The sequence below is a fragment of the Ambystoma mexicanum genome, chromosome 5p (genome assembly GCF_040938575.1).
Source record: "Ambystoma mexicanum isolate Mex_15411 chromosome 5p, UKY_AmexF1_1, whole genome shotgun sequence".
Taxonomy (NCBI): domain Eukaryota; kingdom Metazoa; phylum Chordata; class Amphibia; order Caudata; family Ambystomatidae; genus Ambystoma; species Ambystoma mexicanum.
Window position 1 is genome coordinate 320,001,292 of NC_090930.1, and position 22,475 is coordinate 320,023,766.

Sequence of the window (22,475 nt, forward strand, 5' to 3'; positions counted from 1 at the left end):
GAATATATTTAATACCTCCTTTGCCAATGGAATCTTTCCAACTTTGTGGAACAAATCTCTTGAGAAACATTTAATTAAAAAAGCCCTCCCTAGACCAACGACCCAGGAAACTTCCACACAATTCACAACTTCCCTTTCTAGCTAAACAACTAGAGAGAGTGGTGGTATCCCAAATGCAAACCCTCACAGAAAATACAGGATTAGTGGACAGGAATCAATTTGGCTTTGGGCCATTGAGGAGCATGGAATATTCTAGATCATTATGAGAGAAAACAGATAGGGACCAATCGGGTGTTCTTATATTGTCAGACTTATCTGCCACATTTGACACTGTGAATCATGGAATATTACTTTTCCACCTCCATGATTGCGGTTTTAGAGGCAAAGTCATTGGCCGGATCCACTACACAGAAGAGCTTAATGGAAATTAAGGATTGAATGGACGGGAACTATTTGAAAATTAATAGAGATAAAACAGAGATTATGCACGTCAACAATTCTCCCAGTGCCCATGTCTTGTTCTTTTAGCCAGACACCTTTGGAACATGTCCCAAATCTAAAGATAGCGTAAAGAATCTCGTGGTTATCCTTGATAGCGCCCTCAGGCTAAAAGATCAAATCAAACCAGTGATTACATCCTGCTTCTTCCTGATTAAGAAGATTAGACCTGTACTCTCATTTCTTTCTTTTCTCCAATGAGTAATTATCACAAACTCCCCGACCATTTCCAGATTGGACTTTAGTAACAGGATTTATCTGAATTTATCAGAATCTATGCTTCAACATCTTCAAAGAGTGCATAATGCAGCTGCCAGAACCCTCTTGAAAGTGAACAAATATGATCACATCACACCTGCTCTGAGATCATTACACTGGCTTCCGGTAACAAAGTGGATAGCCTTGAAAAGCATGTGTATTCTAGTTAAGAGTTTACAGTGGCCTAAATCATCTCCCTTCTCTAACAAACTCCAATGTCATATGGCTCAATGGGCTCTCAAAATCAATCAAGTGAACACAATAACCCTTCCACTCTATTCTCAGTTCAAACTGCAAAAATGCGGGATGCATTACCTTCAGCTCTTCACAGTGAAACAAACTTGCTAAAATTCTGGAAAACACCTAAAAACCTAACTGTTTAATCAGAGCTACACCCGCACACAGAACATCATGAAATCGTATTCTCTCCATGAGCACCAAGATACCCTTGGGTGATAGTTGCACTATACCAAAACCCTGTTAACATAACATCACATCATCTGCCTCCACTTACACCCGGATGAAAGGATTGATCTCACACTCCTCTCACTGCCTACAAGGAATCTCTCTTTGCTCTCTCCAGAACTCTCTCCAGAAATGTAGACTCAATCCTCTTATTACATACACTGGACCACATATCCTCTCTTTTTCCACACCCTCACAATGTTTCTATGACCCGAAAAAGCTATGCTTTCCCATCCAAAAACTGTTCTCTAGCTGCCTATCACAGCTGACTACTATGTATCCAACTTCACGAAAATCACTAAAGCAAGCAACACCCTGTCTACCCTCCCATCTCCCCCACCGGACCCGTTTGCCACATTTCATCCCTCACTCAGCAAGTAATGTTTTATCTAACTGAGTAATTACCAAACGCGATTACTGTTCAAACTCACTCCTTGGTCTTGTGTGTATTCATTCTCTCCCCTTAACAAAGGTCTAAACTATGCTACTCACACCGTCTACAACCTAGCACGTCCCCCATAATGTTGGGATAACGATGCCACACTGGAGGGCTCTTCATGCAAAACCGATCTCTCTTCAAATTATGTCTCCTCACCTATACATCCATCTTTGGTCTTGACCACTCTACTTTGCTGTCTGTATCTCCATCTTCTCTACTACTCACACCCTACCATCCTACTCTCTACTCAACATTCCCTTCCCCTTGCCCTTCTCTGACACTTCCCACTTTTACCCCTTCTACCAGCTTGCCCACGTCTAATGGAATTCCCTCTTCCCAGACATTAACATCAGCCCATCAATGGAGAAGTTTAAGACAAGACTTCAGCTACACTTATTAGCCTGGGAGGGTAATTATCCTGCCTCCCATACCCTCATTGGTCTCATTGACCTCAGGTCTTTACTACTGAATAACACAAGTATATGCACCTAATATGAATGTTTATGTTGTTTACATATTATGCAACATTATCTACTGTGTGGGACTGCAGTCTGCGATTTCTCATTGTAATTCGGTTGACCCGATGGCCATAACTCAGACCAAATTGCTTAATTTGAGTGAGGTGTTAATGTTTATCCTTGCATTTTCTGTACCAAATAAAACACGTTGCAAAAAAACACAAATGTTTTTAAGCACAGCCAAAGCAAACACAAGACGCAACCTTGAATGCCTTTTCAGCATTTAACCAGGGAACAGAGAATGGAAAGACATCATGGGTTGCAATATCAACAGAAGGTATACTGTAAGGTTACCATGCCAGGTCTCTGGTCACCTCTTATAAAGCCATGCTGGTCATCATGGAACACATGTATTTCATCTATTGGTTACATTAAAAGCATGCATTCTTACATTGGTATTTAGGCCTGTAAGCTACACAGGTCATTTGATCTTTGTGGGGATGCAGAATCAACAATATGTTGGCCAGATAGCATTAGTGGGTACGAGCAGTCCGAGTTAAACCCTTTATAGACCTTATTCAAAACTGAGGCCTAAATTGGGACATAGCAGCTCAGGTCGAAGTCCATCCTGACATGTTGCTTTGTCCCCACCTCGGCTAAACCCCAAATAGCGTCCATGACTGTAAACAACTGATCTTCTCTGTTAGTCTAACTCTAGAGAAGATTGCATGGCATAGCAAATTATAAAATAATCTAATCTAATCACAATACAATTCTAAAGACTGAGTATGCAACCTAATAACCTCATTTTGGTGGTCTAATACTGTTCCTCCGATATACCCGCTAACATACTCCTCTGGCGGGTCATGTCTGCCTTATATATTTTGAGAAAATGTTTAGGAAGTGGTGCTGAATTTCAATATAATATTAGCATATTAAACTACATTTCAATGTATCTAACAATCATCAGGGAGGCTGTCTTTTCAGGTGTTTCAAATTTGTCTCAATAGGTCTCAAGGAATTGTGGTAGCTGTAGTCTGTTTGAGACATGAAAGCACTTGGAGGAGAACAGCAACTTGAAATGCAGCAGGTATCTAACACTGGGAACCAGAGTGCGCGCCTCACCCACCCTCTGTTTTTCTACAAAATTGGTTCAGAGGTCCCAGGCTTTAGAGGCAGCGGTTAGAAGCAGCGGCACCGGGGTCACCAAGCCCTACCTAGGAGAGCCACATCATTGGTTTTCCTCCCTCCCCACACCAGGAGAAAATTGTGCTTTTGGAGGGGAGTTGGTTCCTGGTTACCTTAAACAGACAATACAACCTCCATCTAGAGACATGGAGCCATTTTAATGACGTGGTGACCAGGCTCGTAAGCACAAATTCAGGACAATCCTACCACCAAAAGGTCACACCACGTCACCCTGTTACTCCCTCTTGTATACCCCAAGTCAAAACACAACTAAGTACTTTTAACAAATAGGTACTCAGTCAAAATCACAATTTATACATCACATTTTTAATTTCATATACATCACAAAACATAGTTCAACTCTGTAAAACATCATTTTAAAATTGCAAAAATTCCTAAAAACCTTTTACAAAGTTTCTAATAAAACAATTCACATGTATAAAGCAATCTGTGTCGTGCTCACCCCTGTATCACCTGCCTATACAAAACTCAATAATGTGCAGTGTTAGGGTGACCACTCTACCTAAAGAGACCAAATGGTCGGTAGCTAATTGGTTCCCTATCACTAAAGGATACCACTATACACGTAATCTATCTATTAAGTATATTCCTACCCCCTTCAGTGCTACCCTTGGGTGGATTCCAATCCGAAATATCGGAGTAATTCATATATTGTCACTCAATCACAATACCCTTCATTGCCCAAGATGTTTCGTTCAACACCATTTTATTCGACCAAGTGCTAAAGAACTTCATCAGGGGGACCATCTGTACCCTTAAACAATATCTCTTTGCCTGTGGTAGATCCAATCTGTAAAAAGAAACTCTTCACTGTGCACGATTAACTCTGTGCCACACAATTCATGACCTGGGGAAACACAATGAGGGAAAATAACAAGAAACAACAGTGAGTATCTTCAAATTCACTGTCATCCTACTTAGCCAGCACCTAAGTTTGCTGAACCAAGGCTTACCGTGTCACTCTTTTCAATAATTATTTCAACAACGGTTTCTGTAGGGGAGTATCCAAACATATATGTTGGATCGCTCAATTCCTGACAAACACAAGACATGCCAAACGACTAAAACCGGTGTACAGCATCCAAATAGGACAATATACCAAACGTTCACAATTTGACAGTGCACCATATACTCCTAATGAAAGATCTAATTAAATTAGTTCAATATCCCCTTTACTTCTGCCTCCTTTCACATGGGTCACCAATAGGTAATACCATCTCTTTAGGTTTCTTTATCTATGATTCCGTTCCACTCAAATGTTTACTGACTCTGCCACTGTATTGTTTTGACCATTCCAGATCAGGTGCCTTTACTCTTAGTCCAGTCATTCTCCAGTCTCAACTCACAGGTGTAATCATTACCTGCTACTGGGGGGTCCCATTCTTCTTAAAGTAGAAATTTAGGCAACCACGGACCCGATTCTTTTGCCTCTATATTCGTATGGAGTGGTTCTCTGTATGTGTGGTAGCGTTATAAAATCAACCGCTACGAATTACTTGCACCAAGGAAACCTATGTCAATGAAAAACAAACGTCACGCTTGCGGTTTTCAAATACACCCGTGTCAACAGTTTCCAACACCGTCACTGACTGATCAAACCGTTCACAATCAGACGAAACGATGGACTTACCCCTTTTGTGGCCGGTACGCTAACTCTCCGTCTTTCATCACTCTCTCTCTGCGAAGCCGCTCGATACCTCATTGCTATTGGAGCGTTCTATTTCACCGTACGTCTCTGTCACGTAAACCCAACTCCTGTCACGTGGGCGCGTCACGTGACTTCATCCAGTGTAACGTTAGTCACATCACGTGTTTAACGTGAAAACACAGAATGTTCGTTCACGAAATGTACTCCGAACGCACAACTCTCTCCAGCTGTCCGAGCAATAACACAGCGTTACAACCACACTCCACTTCGGTAAGCACATCTCCAACACTATGGTGTCACTCGCAGTTTTAATGACATCCTCATTAATCTATAGGCGACCCACCGCCGTGAATACAGCTAGGGGGTTAAGAATTACGTATCTTATTAACACCGGATGACACTCATAGTCAATTCTCAATCGGAACACCTACGCTTGAGAACCTCAGGGACAACATAATTAATGTCTCCAGTTGACCTCTTCATTGAGTCCTTTGACTGTTGACCCTGTTAAGAAAATCAACCACTGTTCTTTGTACTGCAGTTTTCTTAGGTCAGCATCCGCGTTACTCGTTCTGTCCAATCGCCACAAGATAGTCCATTTCAATTGGTCTGCATCATGGCCCATCACCAAAAAATGACTTACCATCGGGGCCTGCACATTCTGGTTGCGGATGCAACTCCTGTTCCCCCCTATACGTATGGTTACTTTTCGCTCTGTCATGCCGATATAAATTTTATGGCAAGGACACCACAGTGCATATACAACATGTGTTGAATTGCAATTTGTCAGACCAGTTTGTTGCCACAACCTTGTGAGTCCCAAGTCAACCTCTCTTGTTCTACTAGTGTATTTACAATTAACACACTTACCACAAGGTGTGTGTCCTACTGCTGAGGGTAAACCCCACGCTTGTGTAATGCTGATTTGTTCTTTCCCTTTCAGAGCGATATCATTTTTGGTCAGTAGTTCTTTCAAAGTGGTTGCTCTTTTGTAGGCACACATTGGACTGTCTAACGGGCTCTCACCCCCTGCCAATATGTGCCAGTTCTTCTTAATGATTTTGATGACCTCATTAGTTCTTTCATTATAAGTGCTTACAAACACAATGTTATTACTGTCCTGATTTTTTTAACGGTATTCAAGCAGTGCTTCACAGTGATTGTTAATCGATCTTTTATATGCTCTTTTGACGATTTTCTTAGGATAATGCCTATTGATCAACTTCACTTTCAGTTGGTCAGCTTCAGTGCGGAAAGTGGAATTCAAAGTGCTATTTCTTTTCAACCTAATGAACTGTCCGAATGGTACATTTTCGCGAGTATGCCTAGGATGGAAACTATTAAAACTCAACAGGGCATTCTTGTCTGTTTTTTTATGCACAAAAGTATTCAGACTTGTAATATCCTTTGATCTTTATCAACCCAAATTGTTATATCTAGAAAATCAATCTTTTCTGAGCTGTGGGTACAAGTAAACTTTAAATGTCGATTCTGTTGGTTAATCCACCCAAAAAACTGTAAAAATGAGTCCACTGTGCCATCCCATATTATCATGATGTCGTCAATAAATCTACGCCATAAACCGACTACTGCTACCACAGTTCCTTGAGACCTATTGAGACAAATTTAAAACACTTGAAAAGACAGCCTCCCTGATGATTGTTAAAGACATGAAAGCGCTTGGAGGAGAACAGCAACTTGAAATGCAGCAGGTATCTAACACTGGGAACCAGAGTGCGCGCCTCACCCACCCTCTGTTTTTCTACTATACCTAAACAACTTTAGTTGCATCGAGAATTGCTCATCATCATGCTATGGAATAGATATGAAGATAAATGTGGAAAATCTAAGGAAATCATAGGAGTGGTTCGGGGACCCCCGTGTGGTGCACCTTTCATTCCCTGAGCATTCCACTATGACCTGAGGTATCAGCTCTCAAATCCCATCCTTAGGCATAATGAAAAAAGTAGAATAACCTTCAAAAATGAACTCTCACCCTTGCATGTCTCTACTTGAGCAGTGAATTGCATCTGCCATTATCAGGAGGTGTGTCCGTGTTTTTGTTGTCTATCAGTGCATCTAAGAACTCCCCCTCTGTTCCCTTGATGTGTGTGTGGGCATGGGTGTGTGTTTATTGATCTGGTTATTCCTATAATCATAGCCATCACCTGCAATTTGGAAGTAGCCACATGGGTATGTTAGATGTTCATTGGTAGGGCGCACCCGACAACTGGTGGAGTTCACAGGCAAAGTCCCATCTGCACTTGCTGCCCAACACACACCAGTGCCACAATGTTGCAAGCAAAATATTCTAGACTGCTATGACAACCTCCCATGCCCCCCACGTTCTAGCCACCCCAATCCCCATAGAACAAATGTCAAATGCCCTATTGTCTTGACACGCTTGCTGATATTCAAACGTTGTGCAAATTTGGATATTTTAACACAATTGAATTCATTTGTTGAATAAAATTCGCAATGTTTAATGTTTACAATTTTCTTAATTTGCACATATTGTTTCATCTAAACATGATCAGATTTGTTAATGTGTATCTGAATTTTACGGTAAGTCATGAAGGATAAAATGATTCACTTTACTTAACGTCTCCTATAAACATATATAACGTATAAAACAATACAGAACCTAGAAAAATCACAAAGTCAATTATTAACAGAACCCTATAGCAGCCTTCCTCTTTCCTAGATGCTTTCAATCAAATACGTTGTCTTTCTTTGTCAAAATGTAAAAAAAAAATTGTTATATATAATATTACTTTTCCAATTGTAAGAGGTAAATTGCAAGATCTTGGAAAATTCCATGCAATTGAGAATCATTCCTCCTTTAATTATTTGACTATGTTATTAGCCTGAAAATCAGTCTGCAGTATACAAATGCTGCATACTGATTCTCTGCTGGACAGCCCATATCTGCTAAGTACCTGTTCATATGTGTGGCCTCCCTGCAAAAGTCCCTGATAGATATGTGGCCATTGAGGAATATTTGTTCTCATCCCTCCTCTATAACACTTTGTCAGTGTGTAATCACATGTTTCTCCCTCCAGCTATAGGACGTTTACAGTCATTGTTACAGGGACATGGGAAGAGTCCCACTACCATTAAATAACCCAGCAAACTCCTGCTTCCTAATTGCCACAATGCTACCTTCAGATTGGTGGCATGCTTGTGACCACAGTGTCCTGATCCTGCTTGCACCTTTGGAGAACTGCTCTTCCCTGGTACCAGCAACAGGACACACACCCAAACGGAAACCACATACAAAGCCCTCCAATTTGCTCCTTCTCCTCCAAGTGAATGGTGCAATTATTTCTAGTCACATAGAAAAAGCATACGCTTTCCCAACTTTGGTTGCTCGTGTGAACTATTTTCCTCTGGACACAGGGCCCTGCAAGGATCTGGATCGTTACAGCATTGTCATCCAAGGGAGACAGTACTTCCAAGTAGATATTTGACTGCACTTGGGCTTCGCCTGAGACCCTCACACTCACCCCTTTGTTTATTTGTATTATTTAGATTTTATTTTTGGTATTTGATTGAATGCAACAGTAGCTTTGGGAGGTAATGGAGCACGGTACATCAGTAGGGGCTGCAGGTATATCTTAGATTGTCTGTGAACAGTTCTTACAACATGGCCTCTACCAGTTAGGGTATCAGAGAATAGGTAGTGTTTCTAGTTAGTGGTGAATATTTACAATGCTGGAAGAGGGGTAGGGTTGGAAGAGGAGGTGGGCTGTAGAGGGTGATCATCAGGCCTGTTACCGGGCTGGTTGGGTTCAGTGGAGAGTGAATCTTATAGGGTGTGACAAAGTTCTGAATGACATGAGGGTGGGGTGAGTTGTATGTTTACGGGTATAAGGTGCAACAGTCTGGGTCATATACTGAGATTGCTTATTTCCATGTAAACACCTACCTGGCAGTGTCCTGTCCTTCTGATGATATTGCCTTAACTTTAGCCCACAATGTTTAAATATTTGCCGAGTTAAATGCTATGTGTGAAACATAAATAGTAAGTACACGAGGCAAATGTACAATTCTTTTGGAATTTGATAACTTAGTTTAACTCCAGTCACCACGCTATGTTGCAGAGAATAAAGACAACTGTATGCGCTCGGTTTTCTGCAGTGTGAAACTAACTGTGAAGCAACAGAGTACTGAACAACAAGGGGCTTTTGGAATAGATTACAACAACATGGTTACAATAGGAAGCAAACACAATCAAGGACCACAGTAAACTGTGTTTATGGTAAATGGCACTGTTTGGTTAACTAGTTTAGGTATATGCGCTAGTATTTCAAGGTAGTCCATATTTTTAGACGAAGTATTTGGGATTGCCCAGATTTTACATATATATGTAATAATATTAGACAGCATGTCTGGATAAATGTGTTACGACATAGGTCACATCAGAGTTAATATATGTTGAGAAATAATATGAATACTGTTATTATCACAACCTCAACTGATCCTGCCTTGGGGCATACCACTGAAATATTTAATTACTATGTTCTAAATCTAAGGCTATGCAGCAACACTGGCCGTTAACTTGCCAACGCACTTCCCATGGCATTATTGGCGCGTACAGCTATCTCTGTGTATTAAGAAAATGTTAAGTTCTCTTTCACTACTGCCTTCGTTTAGTCATGTGTTGACACATGGCTCTAAACAAGATCTCTGCATATTAAAAAATGTATTAATTAACTAGCTCTCGGATCAGTGGGTATATCAAAAACCGAGAATCTGAAAAGTGAATGAAGTTTATTTTTTCTGATAATTTCAAAGCAGAAATGAGCTGATTTTAACATTAATTGCATTTTAAATCGTTGACTTCATCTGTGGTATCCCGTGTATTCTGCGGGCTTGGGCCCCCCTTTTGCTGATGGTGCAGCACTTACAGAGCAGTTACAGTTAGGACAGTGGTGGTAAGATGGAGTTCGATGATGAGAGGACCTTGACATTGAAATGGCGGACGCTGCTGCAATCATCGGCATTGAGAACCAGGGGTTGCAAAATGGCAGCAAACTGGCTAAATGAGCCTGCATAGCTGATAGGTCAGGGTACACGGGTTGGAAACTAGGAAGCCCCATCACATGGCCAAAAGGCGTATTTGTAACCGGTGGTATGACATGGTACAGAGAAGTTGCAGATGTAGTTGTCGTTGAATCTATACCATGGGAATTGACCCGATTGTGGCAGCTATGTTGGCTTGGATGGAAGGGAGCCAACTGATGTAACCTAGTGCTTGGATCCATAGGCCCATGCTCCGGTGGCCTCAATAGTGTGGTTGGTGCAGCTTGGAAACCACTCCTCATTCTATTGCTTGAACTTGTTTGTCTTGGAATGCTTGTACGCTTTTCGGGTGTAGATTTTTGACTGTTCTCCTTTGAAGTCGCAGAAGGTAGATCACTTTGCTGCAGGCTGGAATCACTGGCAAGGACACATTTCTGAGCATCCGGAGCCTCTACATCATTTGGGCTGCTTTTGATGAAATCAGGATCTAAGGAACAAGTAACCGGAACAGCATTTTTGATGCCAACTCTTCTCTTCATTTGTCCTAATAGATGTGGATAATCTCTTCTGAAATTTGGATTGTGGTAGAACTGCAACTGAACATAAAATATAAACACATGAAGGAATGATTTCAAGACTCCATTAATACACAGCATAGGAATCTACACGTGTCAAAGTTATGAATTCTATTTCTAAGACAAATCACAAAGCAGCAGAAATGAGTTTGCAACATTTTGGCTGCAGATGCATATTCAGTAAGAAAAACACCAAACATTCCTATGCAGCCGGATTGATATATTAACCATCACTGACTTCCTTATCATCTACAGATCCAAAATCCTCATTCAATTATGAAAATGTACATTGAGAATATGCAGAATTAAGGCTGAATATCAAACGTTAATGGTAAGAGTGGTAGTCCAAGATCCACACATGATTTTCCTATCTAGCACAAATGTATTCAGTCATTCATTCATTCATTTTGTCATTTGTATAGTGCCTTTCACCATAATTATAGTCCCAACGTGCTTGCTGGTTGAACGCCCTTGGAGGAATCGGAGTCCACATTTGGGAGAACTGGGAGGTGCTATTAAGCATATGTGCATTTCAGCCATTAAAGTTATGTGAGGGTGGCCAAGACACTGTTTGTCACCCATGTCTGAATGGCGCGTGGATGGGTGCACCGGAGGTAAACTATGGACTAAACTGGGTGGATTGTGTTTGTTTACGGACATAGAGAATTATGTGGGAAGCTACAGTTCCAGTTTTTTGTTGTTAAAGGTGTTGTGCAATATTGTTTGTCTTATGTGTGAGTGCAGGATGTGTGGGATGAGCCCATGCCTTCCACTAAATTATGAAGGTGCTGTGTGCAAGGGGAGAAATGGGTTAGCTGTACAAATGACAATATCTACATCCTGGGATCTGTCTATGTACAAAGAGCTGTGCTACCTTTCACCTAGAATTCAAAGGGAGACCAGGGCCTAAAATGCGTAGAAGGACTAAATGAGAACATAATTAGGAAAACGCCTAGATTTAGAAGGGGAACAGAGCCTAAAATGTGTGGACAGACCATGGGGTTCATTCCGAGTTTGGAGGCAGCCATGGCTGCCTCGAAACTCGGGTCCTGGTAGTCGGAATAGGGACTTACCGGGCCATTCCGACCTATGTGGACCCGGTAAGTCCGCATAGCCCCCATAAAACCAGCCGGCCCTAGTGGGACCCGCTAAGGGACCTCGGAATACGGAGGTAGGGGGTTAACGGCACCGGCATCCTTACCGGTGCCGTTAACCCCCTACCGCCATACTCGGAATGACCCACCATGAGTTATTGATTTTAGAAAACACCTTATGCAATGTATGTCTACCTTACACAATTACGCCAAAACACAGAATAACGCTACCAAATCAAATGGACTGAATGCAGAATATGGCCACCCCACACAGCTAAGCCAAAAGCAGAAAACGCCTACCTTACACTATGTAGGAATTGTTTTAAGACCTGCTCAAACATCAGGATTGGAGCCTGTAAGTATAAGGCTTCACTTTTCCAATTGTTTACTATAACAACCATACACAAAACAATGTTGTGGTTACAAAGATATCTATTTGAATACTGAACGTCAATGCTTTGCATTGAATATATTGAACACATGAACATTTGAGATAGTGGCACACACTTTGCAGTATTTACAAAGTATGCATTGAAAAATCTTAACACAACCCATTATCGATTTACCTATAAAACTGATACTAAAATTGGAAAACGTTTTGCATTTCCTCCAACATTAAATCCCTGGGATTATTGGAGGCAAATAGGAGCAAGGATTTCTAATAGAACCTACATTTGAATATTTGTTTAGTAAGTGCTGATTAATGCATGTGTGCATTCTGGCTTTAGGTAATAAGCGCATTATATGTTTTAAAATAATTAATTAAAAACACATTTTAAGAACTGTTGTATAGTGTTAGAGAGGAAAAGTATTTATACTCATTGGCCATGCTCTAAGTCTAACATATTATTCAAACAGATAAAGACAAACCTTCTGATGAGTGCATACATACATTATAATTAGCTGAACTACTAATAATTTCTGAATAACCATTCTAACATCAAAACATGTAATGTTTGGAGCAGTCATTCAAAATATTTAAAGGTTCAATGGGTCAATTTATATTTGACATTGAGAGTTACCTTGGTTAATGCAGTTACAGCCTTTTCTTCTGCTAGAAATTCAGCAAGGGAGGCCGACCTTTGAAAGTCCTGTCGCATTTTACTGAAGCCATATAGATTGAGTTGACGAATGAAGCTCTTCATGCAGTCTGTCTCAAATATCCTAAAAGGCCCTCTCCGTTCCAGCACTTCTCTCTTGAAAAGCTCCTCATCGATAACAACACAGTTTCCATCATCATCCCACCAAATTGACTTAAACTGCTCATTTTCAACAATTTTCCAAAGTTTTTTAGGAAATGTTAAGGCTAAAAAGTCATTGTCTTCCAAAATCCCTTCGTCGCAGAATGTATAACGTGATCTTTTCACCAATGGTCCATCTGTCAGAGCTTGGAAAGCTGTTTCTTCAATCACAGATCGTAAATCGGAGTCCCCAGCAGCTGTGTGACCACATCCTGGTGATACAGAAGAAAGTATTGAATTTATGGACATGTCTGTAGAATTAACCATTCTGAGCTGATCAGACACACATGGAGTTTCTTCAGTAGGAGAGTCCATTTTGAAACTTTCATTGTCACAGTGGCTACTGTTTTCACCGGTAGCCATCATTGTAAGCCCAATTTGGTCTCCATGCTTCCTGATGCTGTCAGCAGAGTGAAATACTGAACCTACTCTGGACTTCCATAAGGAGTTCCAGAACATCACAATCTATAGTGTTGCATGGTTGTTACATCACAATAAGACCTAGTCTCCTAGTAGATGACACACGAGTGACCAAACCTATCAAGTTACTAAAGTATACACCTACATTTTCTTTTTGCAAGTTTTGTATCTTAAAACACCTGTGATTTAAACACAATTAAATCTATTCGCTCTGGTTTGGGGTACACACACAATACATATTTAAACATTAAATAAAAGTACTGATTCGTTACGTGAGGAATGTATCCAAATATTGTTTCCGTAAATATGTTTCTATATTAATGCATGTTTGAAGTTTTCAAGTTAAATGACAATACGCAGAATCAGATTGTTAATTGTCAGAATTTAGGCGAGACTACTCTACAAAATAAAATAGAACTAAGGACGTCCAGAGTAGAATTGCCTTTATTTTTATCGGGGAAATATTTGCATTCTTCTAAGATGTTGACTGGTTTGGATTAACTCTCGAAGCAATTTGGACTTGAGTCTACACTTCAACGTGTTGTTAGCATTAAGCAATGCTATTGCCCGTTGTACTTAGCGTGCCCATGAAGTAAAATCTTTTGCCTCGCTGCTCACAATGAATAGACACTGAGCAATGAGAAAGCAGCTGTGACAACGATGGGTGACGTCACAATGTGCTCTGCTATGCTGGCCTTTTCAGATGAAGCGATATCACATGGAATGAGCAGCTAAGTAGGTTGTTTAGTGTCTTGTTCCATTTAAGAAGCTGGATCACAATGGTTACGTTTTTTGCAGGAATGTCGCCATTGTTCGTATGCTGTTCGTGCAATGAATAATGTACTGAAAGCTATGCGTATTCATTTGAAGGTAGGACAAAGAGCATTACAGCAGTGCTCTACCCGCAATATTATTTCAAGACAGGTGCATACGAGCTGTACGCCACACGCATATAACACACATCGAGTCTAATGAGTCAGCTGCCCATTGCCCATAGGTAGAAGACACGTTAGCGTCCGTCGTGGATTCATGCATTAGTTGCGCTGAGACGGTCTTCCTGAGCCTTGGTTAAAGGCTTATAAAATGGTGACACAGGAAGTGAGGGTGACAGAATGTGAAATGCTTGGTGCGAAGATATTGACCAACACTTCTCACAACTACCATAAGCAGGATGGAAGGAAGTCCCTTGCAGCATGCGTAGGCCAGTGTCTATCTATAGTCTGCCTGTGATACAGGTCTGGCAGACCAAGCGGGATTGGTGCCAGAAGCCACTGGGGCCCACCCCTCTCATCACAAGCCCAGTGGCTCTCTGGATGTACAAAGCAGACAATAAGAAACACTGATGAGATTTGCATGCTTGCTGTGCTGGAGTACTATAGGCTGCTCTTATCCATTTTCAGCTAGCTAAGCCTAGCCCCCCATACTCTTCCTGTTGCTACAATACTGGGTATGAGCTGCACAGAAAGCCTAGCCTCACCATATTAGGAACATATGTCCAAGAATGCAATCAACATCTTGCCTAATCTTCTCTCAAACCCAACCATTCCGGCATGCTTCAATAATGGACTGCCAACCTGTTAGTAATGGCGGCTTCATGGTTTTTCCTGCATCCCTGTTATTTCTCCAGCTAATGAGATCTAGACTCCAAGTGAAAAAAGCTGTGGCGCATTTAGCTACATTTGCAACCGCCTTTTTCAGGTGCAGCACAGATATCTACTCTTGGGACTGCTTCTTCATATAGTGGCCCAGGGGTTGCAAGGACAGGTCTAGGGGTAGCAGAGAGGGAGCCAGGGGTAGCAGTTGCTACCCCTGGTGCTCCCGCAAATGACGTCCCTGGCTGTTATCCACATTATGCAACATATTTGTCTTCAAATTCAGGAGCGCCAGTTCCGTGCTAAAACCTGGTCCGAAGACAGACTGCCATTTAATGAGAACCTCATGGTTTGTCAGCTGTTGCAAGGTTTGCTGGTAGGCCACTCTATCCAAAATTTTCAGCAGAAAAGGGGAATTCGTTATTGGTCTATAACTTCCTGTTATATCTGGATCTAAGCCAGGCTTTTTTATGAGCAGTGTTATCCATGCACTTTTAAGATCCCTAGGCACATGGCATTCACTCAGAGAGGTGTTAACAATTTTAGTCAGAATACCAATAAGAGAGTCTGACCAAGCCTTGACCAGAACTGCAGGGCAAATATCTCCCTTATAGTTCGTCGTTTTGAGCTTGCTTAAGATTATACTGAGTTCTTCTTCTGTTATTGCTCTAAAATAACTTGGGGATAGGCAGTTTTTGTGGAGCCGCTATATCACCAGTACCACTGTCACATGATAACATGTCTAAAGGATCATACTTACACCTATCCTTCTGGATTTTATATTTTATTGCCTCTAGTTTCTTTAACATGGCGTCCAGAATTGCGTTACACCATGCTTTATCTTTCCCTAACTTTTCAGAGGAGTTATCCATGGGTTTTTCCAATTCCTTCAGAATTGTGGAAAGTTCCTTGGAATCATGCTGCGCTTTCTCTATTCTCGATTCAAATTAATGCTTTTTTCCCTGTATGGCCGCCCTTTTGTATTTTTCAGCATTACTACTATATATTAGCTTATCACTATCTGATGGGATTGTTTCGACACATAGCAACTTTTCCTTTTATATTTTCTAAGGGTCATCAGCTCAGGGGAGAACCATCTGTTACTTTTTTTTTGGGTGCCACTAATTTGGTTTTCATTGGAGCTAGTGTATTCATGGCATTCTCCATTGACATTTAATAAGAATTGGTTATTTTTTTCAGTGGTATGCATGTTGGGGAGAATATTTATTAGACGTTACATCCATTGTTGCACATTTTCTCGCTTCACCTTCCCAGTATTTCTCAAAGTGATCCTGGATTACACCTCTACTAAAGACTTTATTTTATTGGTGCAAAGTATGATAAAAATGAATAAAGAAGTGGTCAGACAACAGGCATGCGGTGTACTTAGTAAGATGTATGTCGCAATCCAGTCTACTATATTGCCTTTTATGTGAATGGCTTCTTCAACACACTGGGATAGACCCACATTAGCTAACATGTTCTCCAGTTGTAAAGCCTGTGTATCCTTTTTGTTGCATTTCCACCAATTTAAATAACCCAACAACATGAATTTGGAGAACTGTTTATACAATGGCAATATCAGGCTACCCAATTGGGTTATACAGTCCTTCATAATTGTAGGGGGCCTGTATATTAGCAGAATGTTAAATGTTGCAGTGGCTTCAATCCACATTTTGATCAGGAGTGTGTCACACCCCTCTAGGCTACTAGCTTTTTACAGAAGGCGACGAGGATGGTGGCGAGCCCGCGGCAGAGAGCAACCCAGTAATAGGTCAAAACCGTGCCCGCTCGGATCAGCTGGATTACCTGAGGGCCCCGGCGCCTCCCACCCCACCAGCGTTGTGTGTGAGGGAGTGTCGCGGGGTGCCGCCAGACCCTGCCGCCAGGCTTCTCTCCTTCCAAAACACGTCGAGGTCCCTCCTCTCGCCTCGGGAGAAAGAGCACAGCGGAAGGCATTGTGGGGTCCTGCCACCGCAGGACGCAGAGGAAAGCATCTGAGACGCGCCACCCCGCTCCCCGTTAAGGTGAGGAGCGGCACAGGGGGAGCGGGGAGGAGTCTGGGCTCAAAGTCAAGTGGGCGGGGGAATTTTTACACATAGCCAAGATCATGGAGGGACCAGCTGTATCATGAAACCACGTTTCTGTGATTACGGACTCCTACAGTCCTTCATAGGTGTTCCTCTGCCACCGTTCACGCTTCTCACTTTGCGCACTACACAACCTGCCTTATCTCTCCATTCACGTTCCCTTAGCTGCAGGTGATTTGGGAATTTAAAAGTTCTGCACAGCTGATTAGATTGGTGACAACTAGACTGCACATTGTTCTCAAGGTCACATTCCCTTCACATAAACTCCTTGCTCCTCTTCCTCGACACAGTGCTTGAGACTTTCTGGGACTTTGAGTCACATGGTTTGCAAAACTACAATCACCATCAATATCAGATTTTTCATAAATTTTAGTTCCACCTTATCTACATGAAGACTGAATGGGTTTTAGTTTAAACAGAGTATTTCTCACAGTTCTAGAATACAATGGTTTTGAATAATAGCAGCAAGCCATCAAAAACCTTACAATGAATGGATCTTCTTCACAATAAAGAGAAGTATATTGCTTCTCTCCTTGTGTAGTCACCACTCTCACCTTACAGCCATCTCCTCCCATGAGATCCACCCTCAGAATACCACCGCCAGGGTCAGGATCAGGTACTGGCTGCCATCTCCTGGCCACGTGGGAGTAGACTTTAGGCTGTGGATTAGTGATGACTCTCCAGGATTCATCACATAAGTGAGTATTGCGATGGTAACTCAATAGTACTCCTCGTCTCAGTGCACTGCATTTGAGTTTCCTTATCAAACTAGATAGGGTGTGAGAGTAAGTTTTAAGGGGAATGAGGAGAGGAAGGAAAGGTGGGGTAATTCTGGAAAAGGGCACCAGTGTCATGTGCTGGGTGGGAATACCATGTTCTCCCAATGTAGCCGAGCACTGGTCCCAAAGGGGCAGATATCTCCCTTCCCATGAGACCCAGCCATCAAGCACCATCCCCAGGAAGTACACCAGGCAACTGCCCCATCACTCTAAACTCATGGGAAGGGGCTCTCCTTCGGAAGCAGTGACGAAATCAGGGGATTTGTCACACATCATAAAATGTTAAAGAAAGAAATCCAATTTAAATTTAAGGGAATGATCATCCAACAAGAGGAACACTTTGTTTGGGAGTGTGGTTAGCATTCAACGGATCATGGGCAAACCCGAATCATCGTAACCATTGTATATTGAGACAACGTGCTGGAGTAAGCCGAGAGTTTGCAAGGCAATGTGGGGGAAGAGCACCCTTGGAGACCTTAGAAGTCTATAAGCTACAGGCTCGACCTACTGCTCTTTATAGGGTTGAATTAAAGGGGGAATTTAGCATTACAGCCCAATGAACTTTGAGATAAAAACGTTCTATGGAGTATGTTGTCTTTAGCAAATAGCACACCAGCCATTCCATTGTATCTAGAAGTTGGGCTTTTACCAATTCAATATTATTTAATGTGTATACCACACCATATGACCATAGGTGTCAGTGCGCAGAAAAAACAAAACAAAAGTGGGGGTGCTGCATAATACAGTTTGTTTAAGGATGTTACTGTATTAATTTAGAATGAACATAAAGAGAAGAATTCAAATTCCATAAAAGAGCTGTCAGGGAACTTAATAACTAACCAGAAAGGCCAAGCTAGAAAAGGCTACAGTTGAACACGTTCTTACATCACCTAGGCATGTCATTCTTATGGAAGGAATACTGAGAAGCTGAAAAAAATGTTATGGACGCATTAACACCGTTTATTAGCAATGTGTCTTGGCCATTTTCTCTCCAGTCCTAATTTGGAATATATATCAATGCTTATGCATGAACAATACTTGGTGCTGCAAACAATATTTAGAACAGATAAATTGTCCCAAAATGGACATATAAATTTTACCAAATGGTGACTAAATATTCTACTCCTTGCTAGTCTGCTTGCAAGATGGGCTATTACAAAATCAGAGTGTTGGCCCTTTGGTATACATTTTTAGTACCATTAACTGTTACAAGTTGGCTTTTTAATACAAATGTTGTTTGTGTATTCAATAACACTTTTTAGAGATAGAGATCCCTTGGCGAGGAAGGGGGGTCCTGATGAAATCTGCAAATGGATATGTGGGCCTTGAAGTTTTTGGATACGTTTTTTATCTCTGCTGTTTTAATCGATGTTATGATGCTTTTCTTTGATGGATTAAAGTTATACAAATAAAGCTTAATATGTTTCAAGAAAAACAGTTCAGACCACAATCGGAGCTTCAAGTGCCAAAGAGCACTAGTAAAAACACATTAGTAGAGCAAATCCAAACAAGCTCTGAATCCAAAAAACAGACCTCAAGGGCCCATATTGCCATGCAAAAAAAAAAAACCTAGAGGGAGCTAAAGGGAAACCAACCCCCCAGAAAGCAACACATCCCAGTCCTGCCATATGCTCACATCAACCATCAGCGCGTCAGCACACAAACCCTCCCACTGGGCCAGGCTCCTGCTGAAAGCCAGAGTACCACCCTGAAAGCAAGCGTCCCCAAACAGCACGATCCTCCCCGCAATGAGAGACAATGAAAGACTCTCCCAAAATGGGAATAAGGCCAAGACAGAGTGCGGGTGAGCGTAAATGGGAGTTTATCAATCAGAATAGGGCATGCAAAGAACTCTGCAAACTCCGAGAGCGCTCTGTCTGACAATAGCAAAGACAGGCGTATATATTTACAAAAAACGTCATCAAAACCTACATACTATAGGGGGCACAAGTTCATTGGGATTGGGTGGCGACGACTAACTATAGGTGCTGCTGCGGCGTGGTTGGTCTTGGCTGGAGGACGTCACTGGTCACCCTCGTGGGTTGGGCTGGGCCTGGCAGGTCGGCTTGAGTTCATCGGGGCGGTGTTGGTGTGCCAATGCGGCCTGTGGCAGAGATGAATGCCTTTCCTGACTTACTTGCCCTCGGCCATGCACACCGCAGTCATTCAGTCATTTACAGTGTTATTCTCTTTAGTAAATCTTCCAATAGGTTATTTTATAGGTTAATGCAACACAGGAGGAATGCACCTTGTGAGGGGTCTGGAGGTAATACATCGAGGCCTGGTTACACGTGTCCTGCTGACCGGGGCCATAGGTCGAGGGGCTAAGCTTCGGGGCCTGGGACGGGTGGTACAGGTCTTTCTGTCTTGTTAGAAGTTGTTATGGATGTTCCGCTGTGTGTTGTCAAAGTGTTGGGTGTCCTGATTGCACAGGGCCATAAGTCTAAGACGGTCCGGTGGGTTGTGGGGTTTACGAGGGGGCGCGGGAGTTTAGACAAAGGTTTACTGCTGTGCTGTAAATAATGCAGGTGGCTGGCCGCGGCCTTGGGTGCTGCAGTGGTGCTACAAATCTTTGAAGCGGCTCCAGTCTGGTCGGGGGAGGTGGGATAGCGCAGAGCGGGCCTCTGTTCTCATGTCTTGGCAGCCTTCGCAGGGTGGGAGGGGGAATGGCCTTGTACGCATTCACAAAGGTATCTCCCTCGTGTGTTGCTGAATGTAGGTAAAGACATCACAAACATTTGAACACTTTCTATAATATTTATTCAAAATCACTTCAAAACATGCATTTAACCTTTGCTGGATGTGTCTCGATTATACCCAGTCCGAGCACCATATTTGTACATTATATTCTAGCAGCTACAGTATTTTAGTTACATGCATATACATTCGCAGTAAATGAGGTAGTAGTTGGGTCGGTGGAGTACATAGAAAACGATCCGCCACTGTACGTGACGGTGGTGGCACATAAGGGGCTTAGACATACACACATGATAAGTGCATTCTCGCGCATCCTTTACATGAGTTCATAGTATAGTTGCATTCGCTTTCTCGTGTACTCTAGCAGCATTAGCTTAGTTATGGGGCAAAACCATGGGAGGTAGGTTGCCCAGTGATACACGCAACAAACAGATCCCTGGAGCGTTCCTTTATTATTAGCATCCACCTGTAATGGTGTGAGCTCGCCATTGCTTATATCATGGGAGCATGCTCTCTCATTTTAATACATTCTACAGGCGTTTGTAATATAAGAGATTTTGTGGAAGAAAGCATACTTTGCAAGTGGTCTTGACATTAATATATACATATATATAAAGACTGTCTGCCATCAGATGACCATTTTACCGTTCTTCTCATTGTTCAGGCCTGCTGGCCGGGTCATGCTGATAGTGATAGTACACTGCGGGAGGTGAACTGTTACAATGTTAGCGTATTGCGCTAGCTCATGTCCGTCTTGTTCGTGGGAACGTGCTCGCAGCGGATCTGCCAGGGTGCTGCGGCAACAGGGATGAGACTCTCCAAGGGTGGGGGCCGCGCTACAGTGCGCTGAGCTCACACCATCTTTACCAGACAAAAAATGGTTTCTGGGCCTAGCTAAATTTGTATGGGCAATCAATACGTGTGGGCAATGTCTCCAGCGGGTGAGCCCTCCACCACCTGGGCCCGGGTGGCATGAGGGGACGCCCAATGAGCCATTGCCCTCACCTGGGGAGAAAACGCAGGCGAGAGGGGTCTCCTGGACCAGTCCTCCCCTACATTTCCCCCCTTTCGTTACTTAAGTAACGAATTCTTTAGCTCTTCTATCCTCCTACATTCTGCTTCGTCCATAACCGCCTCATCCCATGCAGGAGTTCCTTTGATAGGCATCCATGCTCTGCACACCCCCTTAAGCTCTCACCTCTCCTGGCGTATTCATCTGGAGTACACGTGAGATATATACACCCACCATCTCCCTCCAAATCTACCCAAACTTCCTCGTACCATTCTAGTATGCGGGGCTCTTTGATGGTGGTGTGCCACAGCTTATCTACAATATCCTTGTCGTGGTACATGGGCACCAGTTGGTACCTGGGTGTGTTATCTATCCCTGTTTGTATTTGTGCTTCTTGCATTGTTTTCATTGTACCGTGTGAGTTTCCCATTGTCACCATCATCATTGCACCATTTGGTACTGCGTTAGCACAGACTCGAAGACCCACCTGGCACAGGCAGAAAATCAAAAGGAGGAACACCACAGCTGGCATCAAAAATTTCACAGTTGTTCCAAGCCATGAGGGGACCCAGGAGAAGATGTTATCGAACCATGTACTATCTTCTGCTCCGCCTTCCATCTTCATTTTTTCTCCTAGGTTGTGGACTGCTTCGATCACATGGGACAGGGAGCCGTTCTCTGCGTCTTCAGAAGGTACGAAAGTGCAGCAGGCACTTCCTATTTTTCGGCAAACACCGCCGTCCATCGCCGTCAACAGGTCCAGGACATACCTGTTTTGCATGGTCATCAGTCGCAAAGCTCTTAGTTCGACCTTTATTATGTTAAATCCTTCTTCAGTGTCGTTTGCCAGCTGAATCAATTCCCAACGGGTTATCTGGAGCCATTTTGCATTTGCCCTTGCTTGGACACTTGATACGAGTGAGGCAAAAAATGTTTCTGCTGAGCTGAATAATCAATATTTGTCTGGGATCTGAG

General features: G+C 42.5%; 1 protein-coding gene across 1 annotated transcript; it reads right to left on the minus strand.

Moving 5' to 3' along the window:
• Positions 1-9,731: 9,731 nt before the first annotated feature.
• On the minus strand, positions 9,732-13,321 carry LOC138481644 (heat shock transcription factor, Y-linked-like). Its single transcript, XM_069613813.1, has 2 exons — positions 12,692-13,321; positions 9,732-10,596 (listed from the first exon to the last, which is right to left on the minus strand). Exons 1-2 carry the CDS (start codon positions 13,274-13,276, stop codon positions 9,820-9,822), a joined length of 1,362 nt encoding a protein of 453 aa, XP_069469914.1. The 5' UTR covers positions 13,277-13,321; the 3' UTR covers positions 9,732-9,819.
• Between the last annotated feature and the right edge of the window lie 9,154 nt (positions 13,322-22,475).

Excerpts from the sequence above, each read along its gene's own strand:
- LOC138481644 (XM_069613813.1), bottom strand. The coding sequence starts at position 13,276 with ATGATGGCTACCGGTGAAAACAGTAGCCACTGTGACAATGAAAGTTTC. Across the intron at positions 10,597-12,691 it reads CTGTAACTGCATTAACCAAG|TTGCAGTTCTACCACAATCC; the intron begins GTAACTCTCAAT and ends TTTTATGTTCAG.